This window comes from Drosophila pseudoobscura, chromosome 2, assembly GCF_009870125.1.
Source record: "Drosophila pseudoobscura strain MV-25-SWS-2005 chromosome 2, UCI_Dpse_MV25, whole genome shotgun sequence".
In the NCBI taxonomy this organism is placed as follows: domain Eukaryota; kingdom Metazoa; phylum Arthropoda; class Insecta; order Diptera; family Drosophilidae; genus Drosophila; species Drosophila pseudoobscura.
In genome coordinates, this window is record NC_046679.1 from 16,085,358 (window position 1) to 16,105,177 (window position 19,820).

Here is a 19,820-nt window from a genome sequence, read left to right on the forward strand (position 1 = left end):
AATCGCTGCAAATGACAATTGAATTGAAAGAGGCGGCAGTTCAAGTTACGCCCTTCGTTGGGGAGATATGAAAGTTTCATCGAATGCGGTTTGGTGGATGCCACACTGGGCTTCTCTGAGGCAGGCACTGCCTTCTCATGGTCTTTTCCTCCTACTGATGATGTATCTTGATCCCGTGTGGCATGTTTACATGCACCAATCCGTGCAGTGAACTCTGGGGCTGGCTGCTGCTGCCGATCCCCAGGCGACTGAGGTAAAGGTTGCCAAAACTGGCTGTTGGCTGGTCCCTGGTCCATTCCTTGGCTAGTATTTTCTCTCCGTTTCCGATGCTTTCACTTTTTTGGTCGTTGTCACGTTCGCCTTGCGTTCAATTTATCATCCATGGCCAGTCGTTGGGGACGCCTTCCAGGGCATTGAACCGGAGACAAATAATTTTTGAGGCAAAAGGTACGGTACGGCGCGATAGATAGCAAGGGGTTACGCCTGGGTCATTTGTCAACCACCGCGGGCAGACCCCAAAAACGCATTTGTAGCATCCCAAAAAAATATTCAAATTGTGATTTATTTGCGCAAATTCTGCAAGTGAGATTTGTTCCAAGGATTAAGTACACGCCCCGGGCGTCAGCTGTCTGCAACAATTGGACGGCGGACTGGAAAGAGCGGCCAAATTATTATAATGCTCAAAATGAAATGAAATTTTGTTTGTGCCCGACAGCCTGACATGAATGTGGACATGGACCTGGACATGGACATGGACGCACACAGACTGTCGAGGCGATTGGAGTGGAGCATTTTTGCCTGTGGCCCCGGAGTGACAATGCCAAGGCATTAAATTCACTTAAAATGTAGCCAACGAAAATGTTTAATGTGATGCTGCTGTTTTTGGGGATGTCTGCGAAAATCTCTTGGCTCCACGTCGCTTTCTTCAATGGCAATGTCAAAGTTGCTGTTATTGTTGCCGTTGTGGCATGCCACGTTGATTGATGAGCAGATGCCGACTTTTCCAGCGGCCCCACAGCCACAGCTACAGCCACGTCGATGGCTTGGTCTCCATTGCCATCTTGATTGGCATTTAACATGGCTGTGAACTTTGCGTTTGCCATTCATACTCGTATGAGCGACCCAGACCCTGCCTTCCAGTCCCCCAAAAAATTTCACCACAAAAATGTTCGACACTGTCTTGCACCCCTCATGCACGAGTGAGTGCTCTGCTGGCACTGCCATAATTGAGTGTTATGCGCCAAATTGAATTATGCGCGAGAGTTATATTTATAAACAGACGGGAAAAACAAAATCTGCTATAACAAGGACATACCCCCGCTTGGGGACACATCGTGGCTGCGTCCACAAATAATTTCGGCAACAAACAAATGCAAAGCAGCATTTTCAGCTAAAGTTAAATCAGAATAAAAACGAGGGGGGAACGCTGTGAGTTGCTGCGGAGACCGCAACTCTACTTTTATACCCGATATGTAGTCAGTATGTCTACATTAAACGGAAAATAGAGCGTACGAGAGAGACAGAAAATCAGTCAGATATAAAATGTCGTTGCTCTAAGTCGTATAGTCTTTGAGCACGAGGCGCTAATAGGGACGGACAAACGGACAGACAGACAGGGCTCAATCGACTCGGCTATTGATTCTGATCAAGAATATATATAATTTATGGGGTCGGAAACGCTTCCTTCTGGACGTTACACACATCCATTTTCACTACAAATCTTATATACCCCAATACTCGTTTTGAGTAACTTGCGGCCCAAGTTCCATGACGGTTGCCGCAGGCAAATTGAAATTGAAATTTTTTGCGAAATTTATACATACATTTTTTTGCCCCTCCCGCGCTATTCTAGCAAACGCAAGGCAGATTTACATCGTGCTAGCCGGCTGTTAGGCCATAGGACTAAACGAAATATTTGACATCAAATTGAATTGACTCCGCGTTATACAGCCCTGCTTAGGGCAAGTGAAAATGTTTTTTTTTGTTGGGTATGGGGAAAAGCAAACAAACAAATGTATAATTTTTAAAAAGTACTCGAACTTGGACAAAAGCTGCGGTTCCGGGCAAAACGTATAATAAATTCATCACGACAGCTGGACGTCGGACAGTCCAGACTGATCAGATCCGATAGTCACGGTCCGTCCGGCTTTGAGGTGCAGTTCATCAGTTGTTCGGGGGTCAGAGTGAAACGTAATTGGCCTCTAGCACTTAATTTGATTGAAGAGAGTGCGGTGGGGGCGGACTCCGACTCTGCATCTGACTCTGACTCTGCCTCTGTGGCTCTGCCTCTGCCTATGGCAATGGGAATCTCAACCTGTGCGCGGGCGCCCACATCGTCCGAAGATTGGTGGCTTTGGCGGGGGCGACTCAGATGTCAACACAAAGTGAAAGTGAAAAATTTGTTGCCAGCGAGAAAAACTGAATCCCAAAAAAGAGACACAAGAAACCAAAGGCTTTTCTTTTATGCAATTGTTTAAGTCGGTACCGCAGCAGCAGCAGCATTGAATCGAATCGCGACGAAAATAAACTAAAAACAAAACAGTTTCCCAGCCTGCTGCAACCCACAGAATGGTGTATTCTGCCCCATTGAGCCGGGCCGGGGCGGGTGGAACGGTTAAACAAAGGCCAAATAAATCGCCAGAGGAGTCGGGTAAAAGTTTCGTGCCGATCTTGGCAGAGGGTTCGTCGCCAGAGTTGTTTGTTTCTAGCCATCGATCGGTGGGCTGGCAGTCGGGCAAAGCAAAGCTAAGCGGAGCGTTTTGTTCGTTTGTTTTCTGTTAACACAAAATGCCAATTACTGCAAATTGTTGGCCACTGGCCAGGCGTTTTGGGCCATTAACAGGGAATGGTCCTTGGATTGCGTGTAAGCCAAAACGTGAATTATCATAAATTATCGATGGCACATTATGCAGCGGCAAGTGTTTGTCAATATTGCAGTATTCAGTAGTACACTCCAGTAGTCAGTCCTCTAGATGTAGAACAATCAAACATTAATGTACATCTGTGGGTTGCCACTTTTCCGCCAGAAAAAAAGCCAACCAGGGTAAAAGCAATTTACACTTTTCGTGTCCGTGCCGAGTGGCCGTGGCATGTTACGCCGAGATAAACTTGCAAATCCCATCATTAGATGTTCGTCAGCGCGGCTTTTGTAATTAATATTTCATAAATGAAAAGCGCTTGGCATAAATTATGCATGCCGCGATGCGATGCGATACAAAGGTGTTGCTCCGTTCGTTTGTTGTTCAGTTGCCGTTGCCATACACTGCAGTGCCAGTGCAACACTGAACAAAAATCCCGAGAGGTTACCGCAGATACTTTCACATTTCTCCGGGCAGCCCAAAAGTATGCCTTATTCTGGAAAAACAAATGAAGATATTGGACCGGTTTTTACACTCTTGTCTTCATGTGTAACCTGAGTTTTAAATTAGCTTAGAATAAATTAATAATTGAATTATAAAGTGTGACAACATGCTAACCAGTTTCACACACGATTCCGCAAATTAAGAGGGTGATGAATAATTACAAAAATTGAGTTACTCCAAATATTGCACACATATACATATGTATGTACATATGAATATGTAGACTGTAGATAGATACGTGTTTGGCAAACAGAAGCATAAAATCCGTTCTGGAAAAAGTGAAAATATTTGTGGAGTGCAGACATACCAAAGGAATTACCCATTACGGATGACAGTGCCGTCGGGGATGGGCAGGAAAACTCTGCAATGTAAACTACACCCATAAAAAGCTCTGAGATTCGAACATCTACACTGATATTTAAAAACGCATAACAATACATTTTTACCAATATCTACTATTGAAAAAGGAAAGTACTTTCACCTAAATTTTACCATTAACAATATGTAAATGTTTGATTTAAATACATATATTTCATATATAAAATAAATACATTTAAAGTATTTTCATTCTCAGATTAAATATATCTCATAAAAATTTAACATTTTATATGTACTATTTTAATACGTTTTTTATATAGATTAAATACATGAACGCATAAATCAAAATTAATTATATTTAACTTCGCTGTGTTTGTAGTTAAAACCGGAATATTTAATAAAAATATGGGTGTACTTCGTTTTAATATGCCATTTTTCTCTGAGTGTTTGTATCTCTGAAGGGACTAAAATTTATTTTAGTTTCTCGTGTACCCTCCTTCCCTCAGTGCGTTAGAGAGTGTTTGATTAACCTAAAGCTGTAGCCACCAAATTAGTTCTTCTGTCCATAACTAATTCCATTCAATGGTCATGCCATTTCGTGCCATTTTCTTCGCTGATTCGAATCGCCGCAGGATAATTCCCAGTCGCAGTCGAGGCACTTTCATTAGCTTTCCTGCAAATGGCGACATTCTATAATTTTCCACCGATTCAGATTCAGATTCAGCATTCATTTCGGTTTCTATGCAGCGTGTCTAATAAATACAAATGTATGCCGAAATCTTTGCGTGTGGAAACGGAACGAAAGCCGAGACAACCGAAAGCCTTGGATGGGTAGAGAAAAGCTCTCCCCGATGAAAGTGGGAGGCGTCGAAGTCAAAGCCGGTGAAAAAAATCATTAAGCCGGACTGGGTGCTCGGTAATATAAAGATTGAAAATAATTGCCAAGATCAGGCTAATTGCGGCAATGCGCCAAGAAAAATTGGTCCGTTCGCGGGGCTTGATGGTTTGATGGCTTGATGCTTGCCGGCAATTGCACTAAATCTGCAGCGAAGCCTTGCTTCAGTCAAAACCAAGCTGCAGGCAGGCTGGCAGTTATCATGCATATTACGCTCTAAATAGCCACCAGCACCAGCGGGGCTGCAACGGAGGCAACAAAAGCAAAACTGGATGCAACGGCTGCCTGGCTAATTGTGGCAAGGTGAAGTGTATAAATTTGATGGACAAACTGGCGCACAAGATCAGTTGGCTAAGAGAGTTTGCAGCAGCATCACGAGAGAGAGATAGTGAGAAAAAGGACCGACCACAAGGATCAGGCATATGGACATAATGGATTCCCGCCTGGGTCTGCTTATAGCCCTGCTGCTGGCCACTTTCCATGCCCACCGAACCAGCTGGGCGCTTGAGCTGAATACCCCCTCCAACAACTCCACGGGCAGTGGGGAGAGCGGACTTATGCGGACGGTGCGCCATGTGTACGGCCAGTGCGCCGAAAGCGAGGATATTTTTTGGTGCTGCAAAGTGCAGGGCGCCCGACTGCTGGGGCGCGCCCTCAAGGTGCAGCAGCTCAGCATTGTGGATGGCGTTAACCTGGTGAGGCGGGAGAGTGCCGCCCAAGACACGCGCACCGCCCGTGCCAGCATTGCCGAGAGCCAGTTGAACAATCGAGATCTGGAGCACATGTCCAGCAAGAGCTTGGACGCCCTGCTGCTGGAGCGCTTCCTTGGCTTCGTGCACAGCCACCAGCTGCAGGTAAATCTACCGCGCCTGCTGCACTACGGGGAGCGGAACCGGAACAGCCAGGACTGGCTGCAGTACCTCATGAGCTACTTTCTGTCCGGCAACGAAAGCGAAAGCGAGGGACGAGATAAAAAGAAGGATGACAAAAAGTATCTGGGACCCTTCATCGCCGCCGTTCTGCTGAAGACGGCCATTCTGAAGATGGCTTATCACTCGATCGCCATTGTGGCTGGCAAGGCTCTGATTGTGGGCAAAATAGCGCTCATCATCAGCGCCATCATCGGACTTAAGAAGCTTGTTGGCCACGACGGGGGCGAGAAGACCACCTACGAAATCGTGAAGCACCCGCAAGTCCAGCAGAGCCACACCTATTCATCCAGCCATCAGGGCGAGTACGACTCCGGCGGCCATGATTCCGGCGGCGGATCCTACCATCGCAGCATCGACGACGAGATGATGATGCAGGACAAGGCCTACCAAGCCTGGTTGCCACAGGCCCAAGCCGGCTCTCCAGCTTCTGCTTCGACAAAGGTGTCGCGATAAGATCCTACCTACCGTTCAGAGGAAATACTCAACCAAAGATCAATCTATCGCTTAGCTTCAATCTATATGAAATTGTATTTACATTCGTTCGCCCGAAAGCCCTCCAGTTTAAGTTTAGTTTTATCATAGATTATTTTTACCACAGAAAGATACATTAAAAACTAGAGAAATCCACGCGTTGGAATCGTTGCTTCTGGTCGGGACTGCTGCTGCTGCTGTTGTTGCTGCTGCTGAAGCTTCTCTTCCAGCGGTGGCTGGTTGGATTGGCGCCGCTTCAGGGTTTCCATCTCGTAGGCATAGTATCCCTGATCATGGGCATGGGCTGGTGGCTCTTCAATCTGCTCCAGCTGGCTAGAGCTGTAATCGTGAGTGGGCATGCTGCGGTGCCAGCCGCTTTCATGGCTGTGTCCGGAGCCCGATCCCGATCCCGAGCCGGTGACGATCACGTGCTCCGGACTACTACTACCACTGTGGCCAGTCGATGCCTTTTTTAAACTGCCCTGCAAATGGAGGCTTAGCGCCAATGAATTGTGATTGGCCAACCTGGTCTGTGGTTTGCTTTGGGATCCACTACTCACCAGCAGTGATATGACGAGGGCTATTTTGGCCATAATGAAGGCAGAGCCGGCGATGAGGATTACCTTCCCGAGGAACATTTGGGCCACGGTAGCCATCATGATCATTCCGCCCATCATGGCCATGTGCTTATCTTTGTCCTTCTTCTTGCGACCTGTTTTTTTAGAGCAGTTTTTATTTTTGTTTTTATTTTTATTTTTGTTCTTGTCTTTCTTCGATTTTTTCTCTTTCTTTTTCTTCTTCTTTGACTTTATATCTTTCTTTTTCTTCTTCTTTTTCAGCTTATCTTTATCATTTGTTATTGTCTGAAGAACATCATCAAAACTACCAAATCCTCCTCCTACAATTTTATCGATTTTATCATCTACTAGCGAATAAGTACCTTGATCAAAGCCCAGTTCAGTGCCAAAGTCGTCGATGGCATTCGATATCGTCAGCTCCCTGGGAAGTTGAACACGCAGAGCCCGTCCCTGTACCAACTGAAGCAGCTTGCCAGCAAAGCCAGACGACGCACTTGATTCCCGTACCGCTCCGCCATCGCTACGGTCTGTTCCATGAGCATGAGTGGCAGCAGCCACAGCCTCCGGTGGCGGCTCTATGCTCAGATAGTCGTTGATCCGCCAGGTTCTGTTGTCCCGAGCAGCCGTCTCCAGCAATCGCTCACTTTCGGAGGCCAGGCAATGCCACACCTCCGCACCACCCAGACATTGTGCTATAATTCTGCCCAGACTGCGGGGTCTCCAACTCTCTTGAGTGATGGCCAGGACGGAGGAACCGGCTATGATGATGCACTGCACCAAGCACACACGCCACATACTGTATTCTCTTCTCCCGCGAGCTTCTTTGAGCGAACGGAACGCAACGCTGTTTGAACTTCAAATAGTCTAAGATGCTGCTCTGTCTCATTATTTATAGTGCCTCCCCAAGGGAGCTGCTCTCCGCCCTTTCGTGGGGGGTGGAGTGCCAATTAACATGCTTGTCAAAGCACGACACTGTCGAGCAGAGCACTTTTGATAGGAATCGAATAAGAAAAGTTTTCGGCAGAAGGCCTCTCGATGGCAGCTTGCTTGCTGAACCTTGACGCAAACGAAAACTGAATCCGAACAGAACCCAACTTTTTGGATATGTAAACTTTCATTTTTGGAAAGCACTCACAGCGTTTTAGCCTAGTTGTAACTTAGCTAATATTAGGGCTAATTGGGCTAAGAAATAAGTTAAGTATTCCCTACAGCGATCGCACGTCCACGGCCTGCCAGCCCTGCATGCCTGCGGAGACGCTGGCGGTGTGGAAGTTTCGCATTAAGGTGTCCGCCGAGCCGGCAGCCTCTTGCTCCACACTGGCCGCCAGGAGCTTATTGCTCGGCCTGCGCTGGTGTTCAAAGTCATAGAAGCGATCTTCGGTGGGTGGATGAGGGTTAGGGGCAGGCGACGAAGTCTCTGCGGCCCGGGGCTGCTCGAAACGTACTTTGCGCTCGCTTCGACGATATGGTGACGCCTCGTGCACATCGTACTGCTGCTGGTGCTGCTGATGATGGAGCTCGTCCCCATGGCCAAAGACCGTCGTCTTACCGGGAAAGTGGCCAACAGGTCGATGTCCATGGAATCCAAAGTTCGAACCACCTCCAAAACTGCCGAAGCCGCCAAGACCGCCACCCAAGCCACCCAAGCCACCCAATCCACCCAAAGAGCTGACGACACCGCCAAAGCCCAGAAAGCTGCTGACATAGACCGCCAGCTTAACCAAGAAGAGAGACTTCTTCAGCAGCAAGCAGATCCCAGCAAATAGCAGAGGCACCAGAGCCACCAGATTGAACTTCAGACCCAGCAGAAAGGGCAAAAGATACTGCTTGGCCAACAGACGACCTAAGACAAAGGAGTCCACAAATATAAAGTTAAACTTTGGAATTAATAGAAAAATTGAGATTCGCTTACCAGCTGTGGGCTCTTCGTATCCAAATTGTCGCTCCCCCTGCACCCCTGCCCCATCTAGAACAAACTCAGCCACACTATTGGCATCCGTTGTGGGTCCTATTTTGAACATCAGTCCCGGATAAAGACTATCCATGTGCCACTCGAGACTCCGCTGCCCCATGACGGCACCAGCGTTCTCGAGTATACCTCGGAAGTCGACCGGATCGGTGTCCAGCACATTGGCCAGTGATCTCCCTGCTGCAGCAGAGTCACTCTTCACCGTCAAAAAATCCTCCACAAAACTAACATTATCACTCTCCTCGACACGCTGTATGAAGTTAAGGGCTGAGCGTCCCAGGCACTCGGTCAGTCTTGGCCGCTGGCCACTGGCTCCACGGACACACTGTTTGAACTGCTGCAGCTCCTCGGATCCAACGTGGGAGAAGTCACTGCCACTGACACTACCAGCAATTCCTCTAAGCTGGAACAACAGTACACAGCAAGCTAGTAGCAACATGTTGGTCAAAGGCTTGAATCTTAACTGAGCCCGATGGCCGGCTGACCCCTGGGTTTTATATCTTCCGGACCTCATCTAGTTATACAATAATCAGTTTTCAGTCTCAGCCAAATCTACTCCCCATTCAGTTCACTCACATTTTTTTTGCACATGGCCCAATAACGGAAATTGTTTTACATCAACGCCAAGTGGTCGGTCGGCTCTTCGTCTTCTTCTGATCATCTCTGTTGTTGTTGTTGTTGTTGTTCCGAGCCGGCATGGTCATGGTCAGTGCACACAACGACCCAAAGCTGCGTCGACTTGTGGCCAATTTTTCGCACATCTCGACCATTATGCAATGGAGTTATTCCACCAAAATTATGAAATAGTAGGCGCCACGGGTCGGACCGAACCCCTTTGGAAAATTCCCAATTACCATTGCTAATGCCCGCCTATTAAACAAACGGGGGCGTTCACAGAATTACCAGAAATGTTCCATCATTTACACCTTAAAACACCTGAAAATTGCTGCAAGCTAAAAGCAAATAAACAAACACAAGGAAAAGAGGCAAAAGCTTAGCCGAAAATCTTAGTAATTATGCTACTATACACTTCCAGAGAAAAAAGGCCTGAGAATCGAATAGTTCGACTTAGACTGGAAAATTTATTACTTCGAGAGTGGAATTAAATATATTTCCTACAAAATTTAAGACGTTTTTTTATATTTTAATTTATATTTATATATATAATAAATATGGGCCGCATGAAAAAGACTTTTTAGTACATTTATATTTAAATCAAAGTGAATTCTATTTAATTGCGCTAAGTTTGTATTTATAAACTGGATATTTAATTTAAGTATTGATGTGTTGAAAGTTTCTATGCTAGTTTTCGCTAAGTGTACGCTGCTATATATTACTATCATTCAGTTAAAATCAAAGTTAAAAGACGAACTTGATAATAAATTTCGATATTAGAAAGTTCCTGTAAAATATATTTTTAGAATGGAAATGCTTGCACCTTTGTCAACTGCGTGGTAAAAGTCGCAAACAAAGGGTAAGTATCAAAAATAATACACTTCGAAATATAATACACCGAAGAGACTGAGTGCAAAAAGGCTTGCCTACTTTCGGGCGGTGGATGTGAAAGCTGAGTGAAAAGTTTGGTGTTGCCAGCGCGTCAAGCACGTTGGACGGAAACCACAAACAGCGTGGTCTGGGAAGGTAAGGTTGTGTTGTTGAGGGTGGAGAAATTTGAGACACCGCCCAGACAAAAAGTGTCTGACACCTAGACGCCATTTCGAGAGGTGGCGCGGTGCCCTTCCTCTGCCTTTTCCACTAATGAAAAAACAGACAAACCGAGCGCGAAAACTTTTCATGGCCGTCCTTTTCTTCTTCCGACTTGATTTGGCTATTCGAAGGATTTTCTGTGTTAGATTTATGGTTTAATGCTTTCGGTTGACGGGAAAACTTTTGTAATTTCTGCCATTTCGAAAGTGTGGCAAAAGTTTGAGGTTTTGTATACAAAAGTCTGAGCTGAGAATAAAGATGATACGAGATGGGGCTGAGGGCAGTGATGTCTGAGCAGTGTGCTCGCTGCTCAATAAATTTCCAGTTGCAATTCACGCAGAGACAAAAAAGAAATTGTATTAATAAACACTTTCACCGACAATACTTGAAATTCACGGCCAGTTGCTGCTGGGCTGCAGCAGGCAACCGAACATTGTTCACAAATAGTTGAGAAGATATACGAGCCAGTCGGCAGACTTTTGGCTGTTTTGGCCATTTATATGCCAAATGCCAACGGCCATAAATTGCAGCTCGGGGCGTGCTCCCCAGTCCCCAGTCCCCAGTCCCCAGAGCGAGTGCAGGCCCCGTACTCTCCGCCCATGTCCATCGCCCATGTCCATCTCATTGACATTGTGCACACACCCCATCGCACAGAGCGTCGGGGCTCGGGGATCGGGCATCGGGCATCGGCGGTAAATGGGCGTACGTGTTGCACGTTGCAAATGCAAAAAGGAGGTCGCAACTTTCATTAGATTTTTCGAGTGTGCTTTCTGGAGCGACATTGGATACGATACCCGAGACGGGGGGTGCGTGTGCAAAGCAGCAGGAAGACACTCCCAGCCGGCCGGCTGACCATGTGGGATGGCACTAACTGGCTGAACGTCTTCTCTAGCTCTGGCTCTGGCACTGGCTTTGGCATTGGCTTTGCATCTCTGTATCTGCCTCCGAATGTGTTTCTGTTTCTGAATGTGGCCTGGCTACGCCTCGGTGGCTCCAGTGAAATTTGCCGTTTCTTTTGCTCTGCACCGGCCGCGGCCATGGTTTTGTATGTCGCACACATGCAATTGATATCACTGGCCTCGATTGCCATACTTGGTGAAAGAGTGAAAGCATTTCGCTTGAAAAATGCTGGACACCAGTTGCGTATGTGCAACATTTCAAATATAAAATAGCGTTTCGAGATAAATGCAGGATTTCTTTTATTGATTTTTGATTTCTCATTAGAGTGGTTCTTGTGGTTGTTGTCTGTACTTTTTAGGGGGTGATAAAGAGGTGGAAGTGAGGCGAAGGGCGAGGACTGGCTGGCTAGACTCTTCCTGAGTGGCCTGCGCCTGGCAGTAGTTAAGAGATTAAATAGTTATGTTTAGATTAGTTTAGTTTTAGTTAGGAGTTGAGTTAAGTTAAACATAAAGCGTAAAGCGTTAAAATAGTCAATAGTAAAGCTCTGAGTATTAATACAAAAGTTACAGTCATTTATGATGTGAGTTGTTTAAGATTATAGTTTAAGGTAAAGGCCACGCAAAGGCCCCCAAGAAACAGAGCCCCGAACCGACTCCTCGTGAAACTATCCTCAACCTCCTCAGCCTCCTTAGCCCCCAAATTTGAACTTATTCCCTATGGGTATTTGGACTTATTTTGGACAATTTCCTCTCTCATGTAACAGTTGCAGATGATGGCGCCTTATGTGTAAGCTTGGCATGAACTATGCTATACAAATAAATTAAATAAATAGAATAAATTAAACATCGAGCCTTCGAAGCTCTACTCTCCATTCAGCTTTCTCCAAGCGGTCTCTCTCCTTTCCCATATTCGCCTTCTATTGCACTGAATATTGCTTTTTGTGTTGCTCCAGAATTGGTTTTTGGCTATTTGCTTATTGCTTATACGCCGCGTAGGCCAGGTTCTGTGCTTCGCCGCCGCCGGGCAGGGCCCGTCCGTAGCTGTGCTCGTGCTCGTAGTGCGGATGCGCCACCACCTCGTAGTTCTCCTTCTTGGACTCCAGCAGCTTCTTCAGGCCGATGATGCCCGACAGCAAGAGGGCGATCTTGCCAATGACCAGAGCCTTGAATGAGATCAGTGCCAGGAAGCCAATGGCCAAGGGCAGAAGGGCGGCCATCTTCAGCTTGAACAACATCAGCAGGGGCATCAGGTACTTCTTCTTCTCCTTCTTCTTGCCACGCGCTAAAGACAAAAAGATACACATACAGATATAGATACATTTGCATGATTTACTTTCGCTTGATTCAAAGTCGTACGAGTACATGCTGACCGCTAATTAGCAACTGGAGCACACAGATAATTAACAAGCGAACAGGATCGGCAGCTTTCTATATGGCTGGATAGCTGGCTGCGTTTAGAAATCGGAAATTGCAGCAGTCAGCGAAGAGCGCGGATCGCGGATCACGGATCACGGATCGTAGAAAAGAAAGTAAGCCTAACTAGCTGGCTAACTAAAGTGCAATTAATAACAGCATCAGCCAGCGAGTTGCCTGAGCCTGAGTCTCGGTCTGAGACTGAGACTGGGACTGGTATTGGTATTGGTACTGTCAATGCACCGCTAGATGGTTAGATTGTTTGGAATCAGCCAGCAGGATGACCTCAATGTGACTAGAATTTAACAGTGAAAACAGGATTTGTTCCAAGACTGGGACTGCCATCTGCCTGGCATCAGCCTGGTCGTAAACTGGTCGTTGCATTAGTAGCCCAAATAGGTAACATGTTCACTAACCAGAATGGCCATCGAATCGATCATTAATTTATGTGTGATCGATCAGAGTCTTATTGACAGAATACAGAATACTTACACTCCTCGAGAGCGCGCTGCATGTCCTGGATCGAATCCTTGGGCACTTTGAACTGCAGGGTATGGGTGCCAAAGAAGCGGGCCACACGCTCCACCAGCAGAGAGTCGACCTCAGCCTCCCGGGAATCCACTTCCTCGGGCAGCTGGATTTCGTTGAGTGATCGGCCCACGGGTATGTCGTCTGTCTTCACCAGAGCAATGCCCTCGGTCAACCTCACGTCGCCGTTCTCCGTGTCGAAATAGTGCAGGGCGCGTTCCTATGGGGCGGGGGAAGTGGTTGTGGAATTGTGTTAGCCTTCTGTCTGGGCCACGCTGTGGGTTAGGGCATTCGTTACCTTCATACACAATACCATCGATCGATCACCGCAGTCCTTGACCATTTTCAGGGCACTGGTCAGGAGACTGTCTGCCTCGGAGGCGGCTGCCGCCGTTGAGGCGATCAGCGCGAATAAGCACACAAACTTGAACATGATTGATTGGTTGATTAATTGATCAACTCAATTCAAAAAAACACTTGACACACTGGCGGCGTTATCCTGTCTACTCGTACTCGTACTGTGCACTTCCTGTGAGTGCCTTTGCTGATTTGTTGTTCACTTGAATGAATGCACTGCGCTCGATTGGCTTGTTCGATCTGTCGGTCAGAAGGCAACCGGTAAACTGTGGCTAGAAGACGCACGCGGATCGAGTTTTATTCCCGGCCAGCAGAGCAGCAACAGCGCCGACAGCAGCAGCGACGACAACGACGCTGGAGACGATGTTGACGCTTTAGCGCGACGCTAGTGGACTCTCGGGTGTCCCTTGTCCCCCTCCCCCAACACTCGGCCAGTAATGGAGTCGGTAGCCGAGCTTAGAATTTAAATCATCAGGCCGACCCGACGGATACGAAGACGATGAGGCGCATCGGCTGCAGCCTGGACTGGCCGCAAAGCCATAGCCGAAGTGACTACCGAGATGCCCTCGACAAAGACGTCGCAGTCGTCTCAGCTGAAGTCGCAGTACATGCCAGCAGACGTCGGGCCGAGCTTCTTGTTGGCTCAGGCCTGGCTGTTTGTCAACGTACTTAGCCAGCAGTTAGCTATTTGCCTACCAGCACACACATGTATCGTATGTATCGTAAAGGGGGGATATGTGAGAGCGATTGCTAATTGCTTTCCGTATCTTTGATACAGATACACCTTCTCAGGCACCTTGATTTAACTCTGGTGAAGGTAGACTTTAAGGCCTAATATTAGCCAGAGCAGACGCCAAAAGGTGCCGGTCATGGTTTCATTTCAAATTGCAAACACGTGACTGAAACTGCATTGAGGGGAGCTGGCACTAGAGAAGAGACGGCCCGCGCAAGCAGTGTTGGATGTGGAAGGCGGGGTGGAGTGGGAAGAGGAGGCTAATCAACAACACCATTTAAAATGGCGTCCATTGGTCGAAAGCAAGCGCATCAAGAGCCGCGGCTCAAATTGGAGTAAAATAGAAAATTAACTAGTTTGCAGGCGGCAGGCGGAGGCATGGTGGAAAAAATTTCACTTTAATTTTGCTTTTTATTTATGTGTTTGTTTTTGCCTCCACTCCAGCAAGTATCTCTCGCATAATGTATCTGCAGTTTTGTATGCCAATCCAATCGTCGACAGTTGCACAGTTGCCGCAGAAACATCAGCAGATACAAATACACACACACACACCGCCAGATACAGATACAGATACACGAGATACACGAGAGTTTCATTGGCATTATGTCGCTTTAATTTGCAGCACTCGAAAATTGCCACACGTCGCGTGTGTTCGTCTTTTTCTGCCCGCTTAGCGCTTCTCGTTTCTCGCTTCATCGTTTTGCCGTGTAATTTACGCATTAGACAAGTGCCCCAAAAGAAAGCTACGCCTCGGATTTGCATGCTGTCCAATGGAAAATAAATCAATAGACAAATGTAAATGCAAAAGCCACTCAGCACTCCACAGTCCAGACGATTATCTGCAGCCAGCAGCATGAGTCCGAGCTCCAAATGCGGTGATGGAATATGCAAATGCCTTGCACGTGGACAAAGATGGATGGGACTTCCCTACCACAATACTTTCCTGAAGTGGAACTCTGATAGATGATTCTTCGTGTAGGGCATAATGCGGTCGACATGTTTCCCGAATTGAAATGAAAAAAATATATATATTTTACCCACGTGCGTGCGCAATGAAAGTGAAAAAGTCATTTTCATGAGCTTACAATTTTATTAAATTCAAGCTCTGCCACAGCGGGCATTGAGTTACGCAATGTCATTGGTCTATGGGAATTATCTGGGAATTAAGTTGGAGTTAAAAAATATAAAAAAGAAACGTTTGCTTTAAAGAGAGATGAAAATAAATGAACAATTTAATGCGAAAAGTAGATAGTCGACTTTGAATTCCGAAATTTATGATGATCTGACTACATCATCCTAAGAAAAGAATGTGCTTTCAATCAAGTATGCTCAATTAATTCTCAAGCAGCCAGTTCCTAAGTATATCCGCACTCTTGTCTGACCCAAATAGTCATGCGAAATTCACGCTTTGGGGAAAAAGTTTTGCCTAAAGCATCTCCTCTCACATTGATGCCCAACCGAAGGCAAACAATCAGCAGTGCGGCCCCACCCGCGACTGTCGCAACGAAACCCTTCTCAGTGGCATCTACAAAATTGACACCTTTTTAAAGTTTCACTTTCATTCCGCATGGCTGACTGGGCCTGAGTCCGAATCCGAATTCCGGGTAGCTCCGTCTCCGTCTCCATCTCCGTCTCCTGCTTCATCTTCACCTTCAGCTGCAGCCTCGGATACGTTGGTGTTTACATGGCGGGAACGTAATGCGCTTGAGTAATTTTCAATTAATGAAAGTCCCGTGCTTGTGACGTCAGTAGTTTCTAAGTAAATGTGGCTCCCACTAACTCTTGTATAGGCCCTGGAAAGCGCCAAGGGCAAGGCGCTGCTGCTCAGCAGCAGCAATGTCGTTAGCCAGGTTCAATGTTCTACTCGTACTCTGAGCAGCTCATTAATATTTCGTGCAGGGGCTCAAAAGTGAAATTGTCGCATACCTGAGAAGAAGAGGCAGGCCAGTGTTGGAGCTTATTTCATCTATGAATATTGCATTGGACTTTGAGTGAACGCAAACATGTGTAAATATGTACATATGTATAGATGAATATATTCAATATGTATATGCATATGTGCATGGTAGAAAGCGAAGCAGCTCGTCTGCCATTTTTAGCACGCACGTAAGCACATTTCATCGAAACTGTAATTGTTATCATAAATTTAAGTGCGTCCCGGTCAGACAGGGGAGTGGCCCAAAAATCAACCGGGGTACGGGAGTGCTTTTCGTGTAGCAGAATTTACTATATTTAATTACTTACTTAAACCTAACACACACATTTAGTTCGTTAAAATTAATAATCGATTAGACAAATTAAACTAGACATTAGTCAGACAGTTCGTGCGGCATCTTTTCTTTGGTTAGCTCAACTCTCGACCTCCAACTCTCTCCTCCAAATGCAAATGCAGGCCTATGCCTCGCCTGCTGCCGTGATGCTCGTGCGATGGCGGCCTACAAGCTCTTTGCGCTGCCCGCTTGCTGCTCTTTGGCTGGCTTCCAGCCGCTGTAGGCCATGTCGAAGTCACGTCCCCAGCCCGAGTGGCTGCCACCAGAGACGACGACCTCATGCGAAGACTCCTTGCCACCGCCGCCGCCACTCAGCAGTTTCTTGATGCCAATGATGGATGCGAGCACCAGAGCCAGTTTGGACACAATCAGCGCCTTGCCGGCCAGCATGGCCAAGGCGCCGTAGGCGATTGGCACAAATGTGCCGCCGAGGAGCAGAGGTATCATAATGTAGGCGCCATTGCCCTTTTTATCCTTCTTCTTCCGACCCTCCGCGGTGCTGCTGTCCGAGTCGCGCATGTCCGGAAACTTTACCTATTGGAAAAAGCATCAGACATCATAAGTAATCCCACTCCCTCTCCAGATCTTTCAACATTATGATCTCACCTGCAGCGTGTGATCCTGGAGAAAGTTGCCTACCCGCTTGAAGATCATGCTGTTGAGAACCTGATCCTTGGCGTCCGTGCTGCGAGGCAGAACAGCCACAATGTCCTGCTCACTGATTGGCGGCAACTTGGCCCGCTTCTGCTCCTCACCGACGCTGCCACTGCCAGAGCTAACGAACTGCACGCCCTCGAAGAGAGCCAGAGTTTTCGCCGAGCGAAAGACCTTCTCCAGGCCGGTCAACAGCTTGACCTTCAAGCAGACAGACATATTCTCGCCCGTGCATTGCTGGTAGATTCGGTAAACAAGCGACATGTCTTTCCAGAAGCCGGTGGGAGTGGATGCGGAGCTGGAGGCACTCGGCTGCGGCTGCGGCTGTGGTTTCTGCCCGACGCCGAGGCTGTTCAGACTCTGGTGTTGGTGCTGGTGCTGGTAGCTGGCGCTGCGAGCAGTTGACAGCCAGCAGAAGACAATCATGAGGGCTGCCACATGCCACACGTACTTGATCATGTCTGGGCTGGTGCTGGTGCTGGTGCGGATGCTTGGGCCTGGTGTCTGTTAGATCCTGGTGATGAGAAGCTGCTCCTTGGGCTATCCTTGTGGATGAGGCACTGATGCACTGACGCAACTCGTCCAAACGGGGCACTGCACTTTTGATGTTCAACTGAGTGGTGGCAAGCCGATCGTATGCATTTTATACCGCCGCGGCAGTATAATTGCGCCTTGCATGTCAAGCGGCAGCTGAAATTGAAAAACATACTTTTTGTCTTAGTCTAAATATCACGGCAATTAGCCAGTTGGCGGGCGCTGGATGGCCAGTGGAGCTGCGCTTTCGTGATTTCGCTGCGAAAGCAACCAAAGTATCTGCTTGCAACCAGCCTCCAGCCTCCAGTTGGGAGCATTGCGGCGTTGTGGCATTGCAGCGTTCATTCGCAATTATATTCAAAGTTGCAGCTCGTTCTATGAGAGAGCGTGCGTGATTTGCTGCCAGCTCTGGCTCTGCCAAGGCAGCAGTTCCTCGTGTAGTCGGCCTCCGTCTTTGTATCTCGCTCTTTTGGCGCCGCTTACTAGACCGCAACCATGCACTCATTTTCGGTTTTTCAGTGTTTTATTGCAGCCATCATTCTGCAGATTCACTGTCGTCACCTAGTTTTCCGCAAAACTTTTCTTTTTTTCATACTTACTCAATTTTGCAGCTTCATATTGTGTACGTTTTGCTGCATACTTTTTGGTGCTCGCGGAAAAGTGCAACCGCCAAACGAAGTGGATCCGATTCGATCCGACTTGACGAAACGAACAAAGAAAGCTTCAAAACATTGACCACCAGCACAGCTTTCTTGGGGAAATATCGGAAGGTGGCGCTTTGCATAATTAAGGTGCTAATGAAAATGAATTGAAGTGATAACCAGTGAGCAAATGCCGGAAAAGTTGTGGAAGAAAAGCTAAAAATGGTTGATGATCTGTGGCATCTTCCCACAGATAATTAGTTTGAGTACCCCATTTTACGGAGAGTTCCATATGTTAGGATTCTTTTATATTACATTTTTGGGATATGATAGCAATGCCCTATGGCATTTCGACCATATATTAATACTATTGTTGTGTGTTTCGCCTTTCAATGAAGTTGAGAACTCTGGTTTTGGTGGAGAGCATTCACATGGGCTGTGTTCTAATGTCCATTTCACAGAGCCTGCCAGCCTACTAGTTTCAATTGTTTGAGGCCATGTCTCAGGTGACGATTAATGGTTTCTTCTGCAATAACAATTGTCATAAACTTCGTGAAATCTTTATTAAGTTCTTGCCATTTTTGCTTAATTGCAATACAACCTAAGCGTCATAGACTGACCGCTCTGAATCGCTTTTCATTTCATAATTAACTGGCAATCAAAGTCATCACGCAATATGCGCGATAACCATCGATGCGGCGATGCAACCGCTGACCGAACTGGCGACGACCGTTCGTCAATTATGGCCGATTGTTGCTAACCGCTATCTGTAGAGTATATCCGTAATCCGTAATGCAAATTGACCACTAACGACAGCAGCAGGTCTGCTTCAATACAAATCAGACAAACGCTTGAGTGACCAAACTGTTTCACAGCTCTGTGGATCTCTCGCGGACAATTAACTTTCAATTAATCATAGGCACTGGCGCCTAATAAATTAAATGCTCTGTGAGCAAAGCAACGTGAAGAACGGCAACACCAATTACAGAGCCATACAAAATATCATGCGTGTAGTGTGGCACGTTGTACGTACATTTTGTTGTTTTTCGTTTTTTTTTTCGAGTGTGGGAAAAACGTGCTGGAGCGGAAAATTATAGCAGCTACATTCATTCAAAGAGCTTAATAATATTATTAGTCGAGCATTGTGAGGCTTTGGGGGGTCGGGCTTCCCTGCTGTCTTTGTATTCTCGGGCTTTGTTCGAAAGCGCAGTGCAGCAAGGCCGACAATCAACTTTTTCTTCTGGACTTCGGCTGTCGGTTGTCGGTTGTCTACGTTCTGCTGACCTGCTTTCTGAGCCAAAAACTCGTTTTCATTTCACTGAGCATTCTGCGCACGACGCCGCCCTTGTAGGCATCCACTTGGCTTGAACAACCCCTCTCCGCCCCTGCTTACCATCCTCCCCCTCTCAGTTGACAGTGAAATTGCTTTCAAATTGGCCACTCTGCACGATTCTCCTCCTCCTGCTGCTGGTGGTGCTGCTGCTGCTGGTGCTGCTGCTGTGGTCGTTGCATTAACTCTTCTTGTGTGTGCGAACATCGCGCTGCCGGCTTATGAATTA

At 47.1% G+C, this 19,820-nt stretch overlaps 4 protein-coding genes across 4 annotated transcripts; 1 reads left to right on the top strand and 3 right to left on the bottom strand.

Annotated features, from left to right (window-relative positions):
• Nucleotides 1–4,934: 4,934 nt before the first annotated feature.
• Osi11 (Osiris 11) lies at nucleotides 4,935–6,134 on the top strand. The gene has a single exon (XM_001358881.4). The coding sequence runs from the start codon at nucleotides 4,998–5,000 to the stop codon at nucleotides 5,958–5,960; it is 963 nt and encodes a 320-aa protein (XP_001358918.3). The 5' UTR covers nucleotides 4,935–4,997; the 3' UTR covers nucleotides 5,961–6,134.
• Nucleotides 6,135–6,184: 50 nt separating this feature from the next.
• Osi10a (Osiris 10a) lies at nucleotides 6,185–9,024 on the bottom strand (the record flags this gene model as incomplete). Its single annotated transcript, XM_001358882.4, has 5 exons — nucleotides 8,469–9,024; nucleotides 7,777–8,399; nucleotides 6,919–7,225; nucleotides 6,539–6,690; nucleotides 6,185–6,460 (listed from the first exon to the last, which is right to left on the bottom strand). Coding segments are annotated over exons 1-5 (1,854 nt in total), but the record flags the coding sequence as incomplete, so codon positions are not given.
• Nucleotides 9,025–12,029: 3,005 nt separating this feature from the next.
• Osi9 (DUF1676 domain-containing protein Osi9) lies at nucleotides 12,030–13,728 on the bottom strand. Its single transcript, XM_001358880.4, has 3 exons — nucleotides 13,371–13,728; nucleotides 13,037–13,292; nucleotides 12,030–12,413 (listed from the first exon to the last, which is right to left on the bottom strand). The coding sequence occupies exons 1-3, from the start codon at nucleotides 13,503–13,505 to the stop codon at nucleotides 12,106–12,108; spliced, it is 699 nt and encodes a 232-aa protein (XP_001358917.2). The 5' UTR covers nucleotides 13,506–13,728; the 3' UTR covers nucleotides 12,030–12,105.
• A 2,637-nt stretch (nucleotides 13,729–16,365) lies between these two features.
• Osi8 (Osiris 8) lies at nucleotides 16,366–17,724 on the bottom strand. The gene is made up of 2 exons (XM_001358883.3): nucleotides 17,039–17,724; nucleotides 16,366–16,966 (listed from the first exon to the last, which is right to left on the bottom strand). The coding sequence occupies exons 1-2, from the start codon at nucleotides 17,543–17,545 to the stop codon at nucleotides 16,598–16,600; spliced, it is 876 nt and encodes a 291-aa protein (XP_001358920.2). The 5' UTR covers nucleotides 17,546–17,724; the 3' UTR covers nucleotides 16,366–16,597.
• Between the last annotated feature and the right edge of the window lie 2,096 nt (nucleotides 17,725–19,820).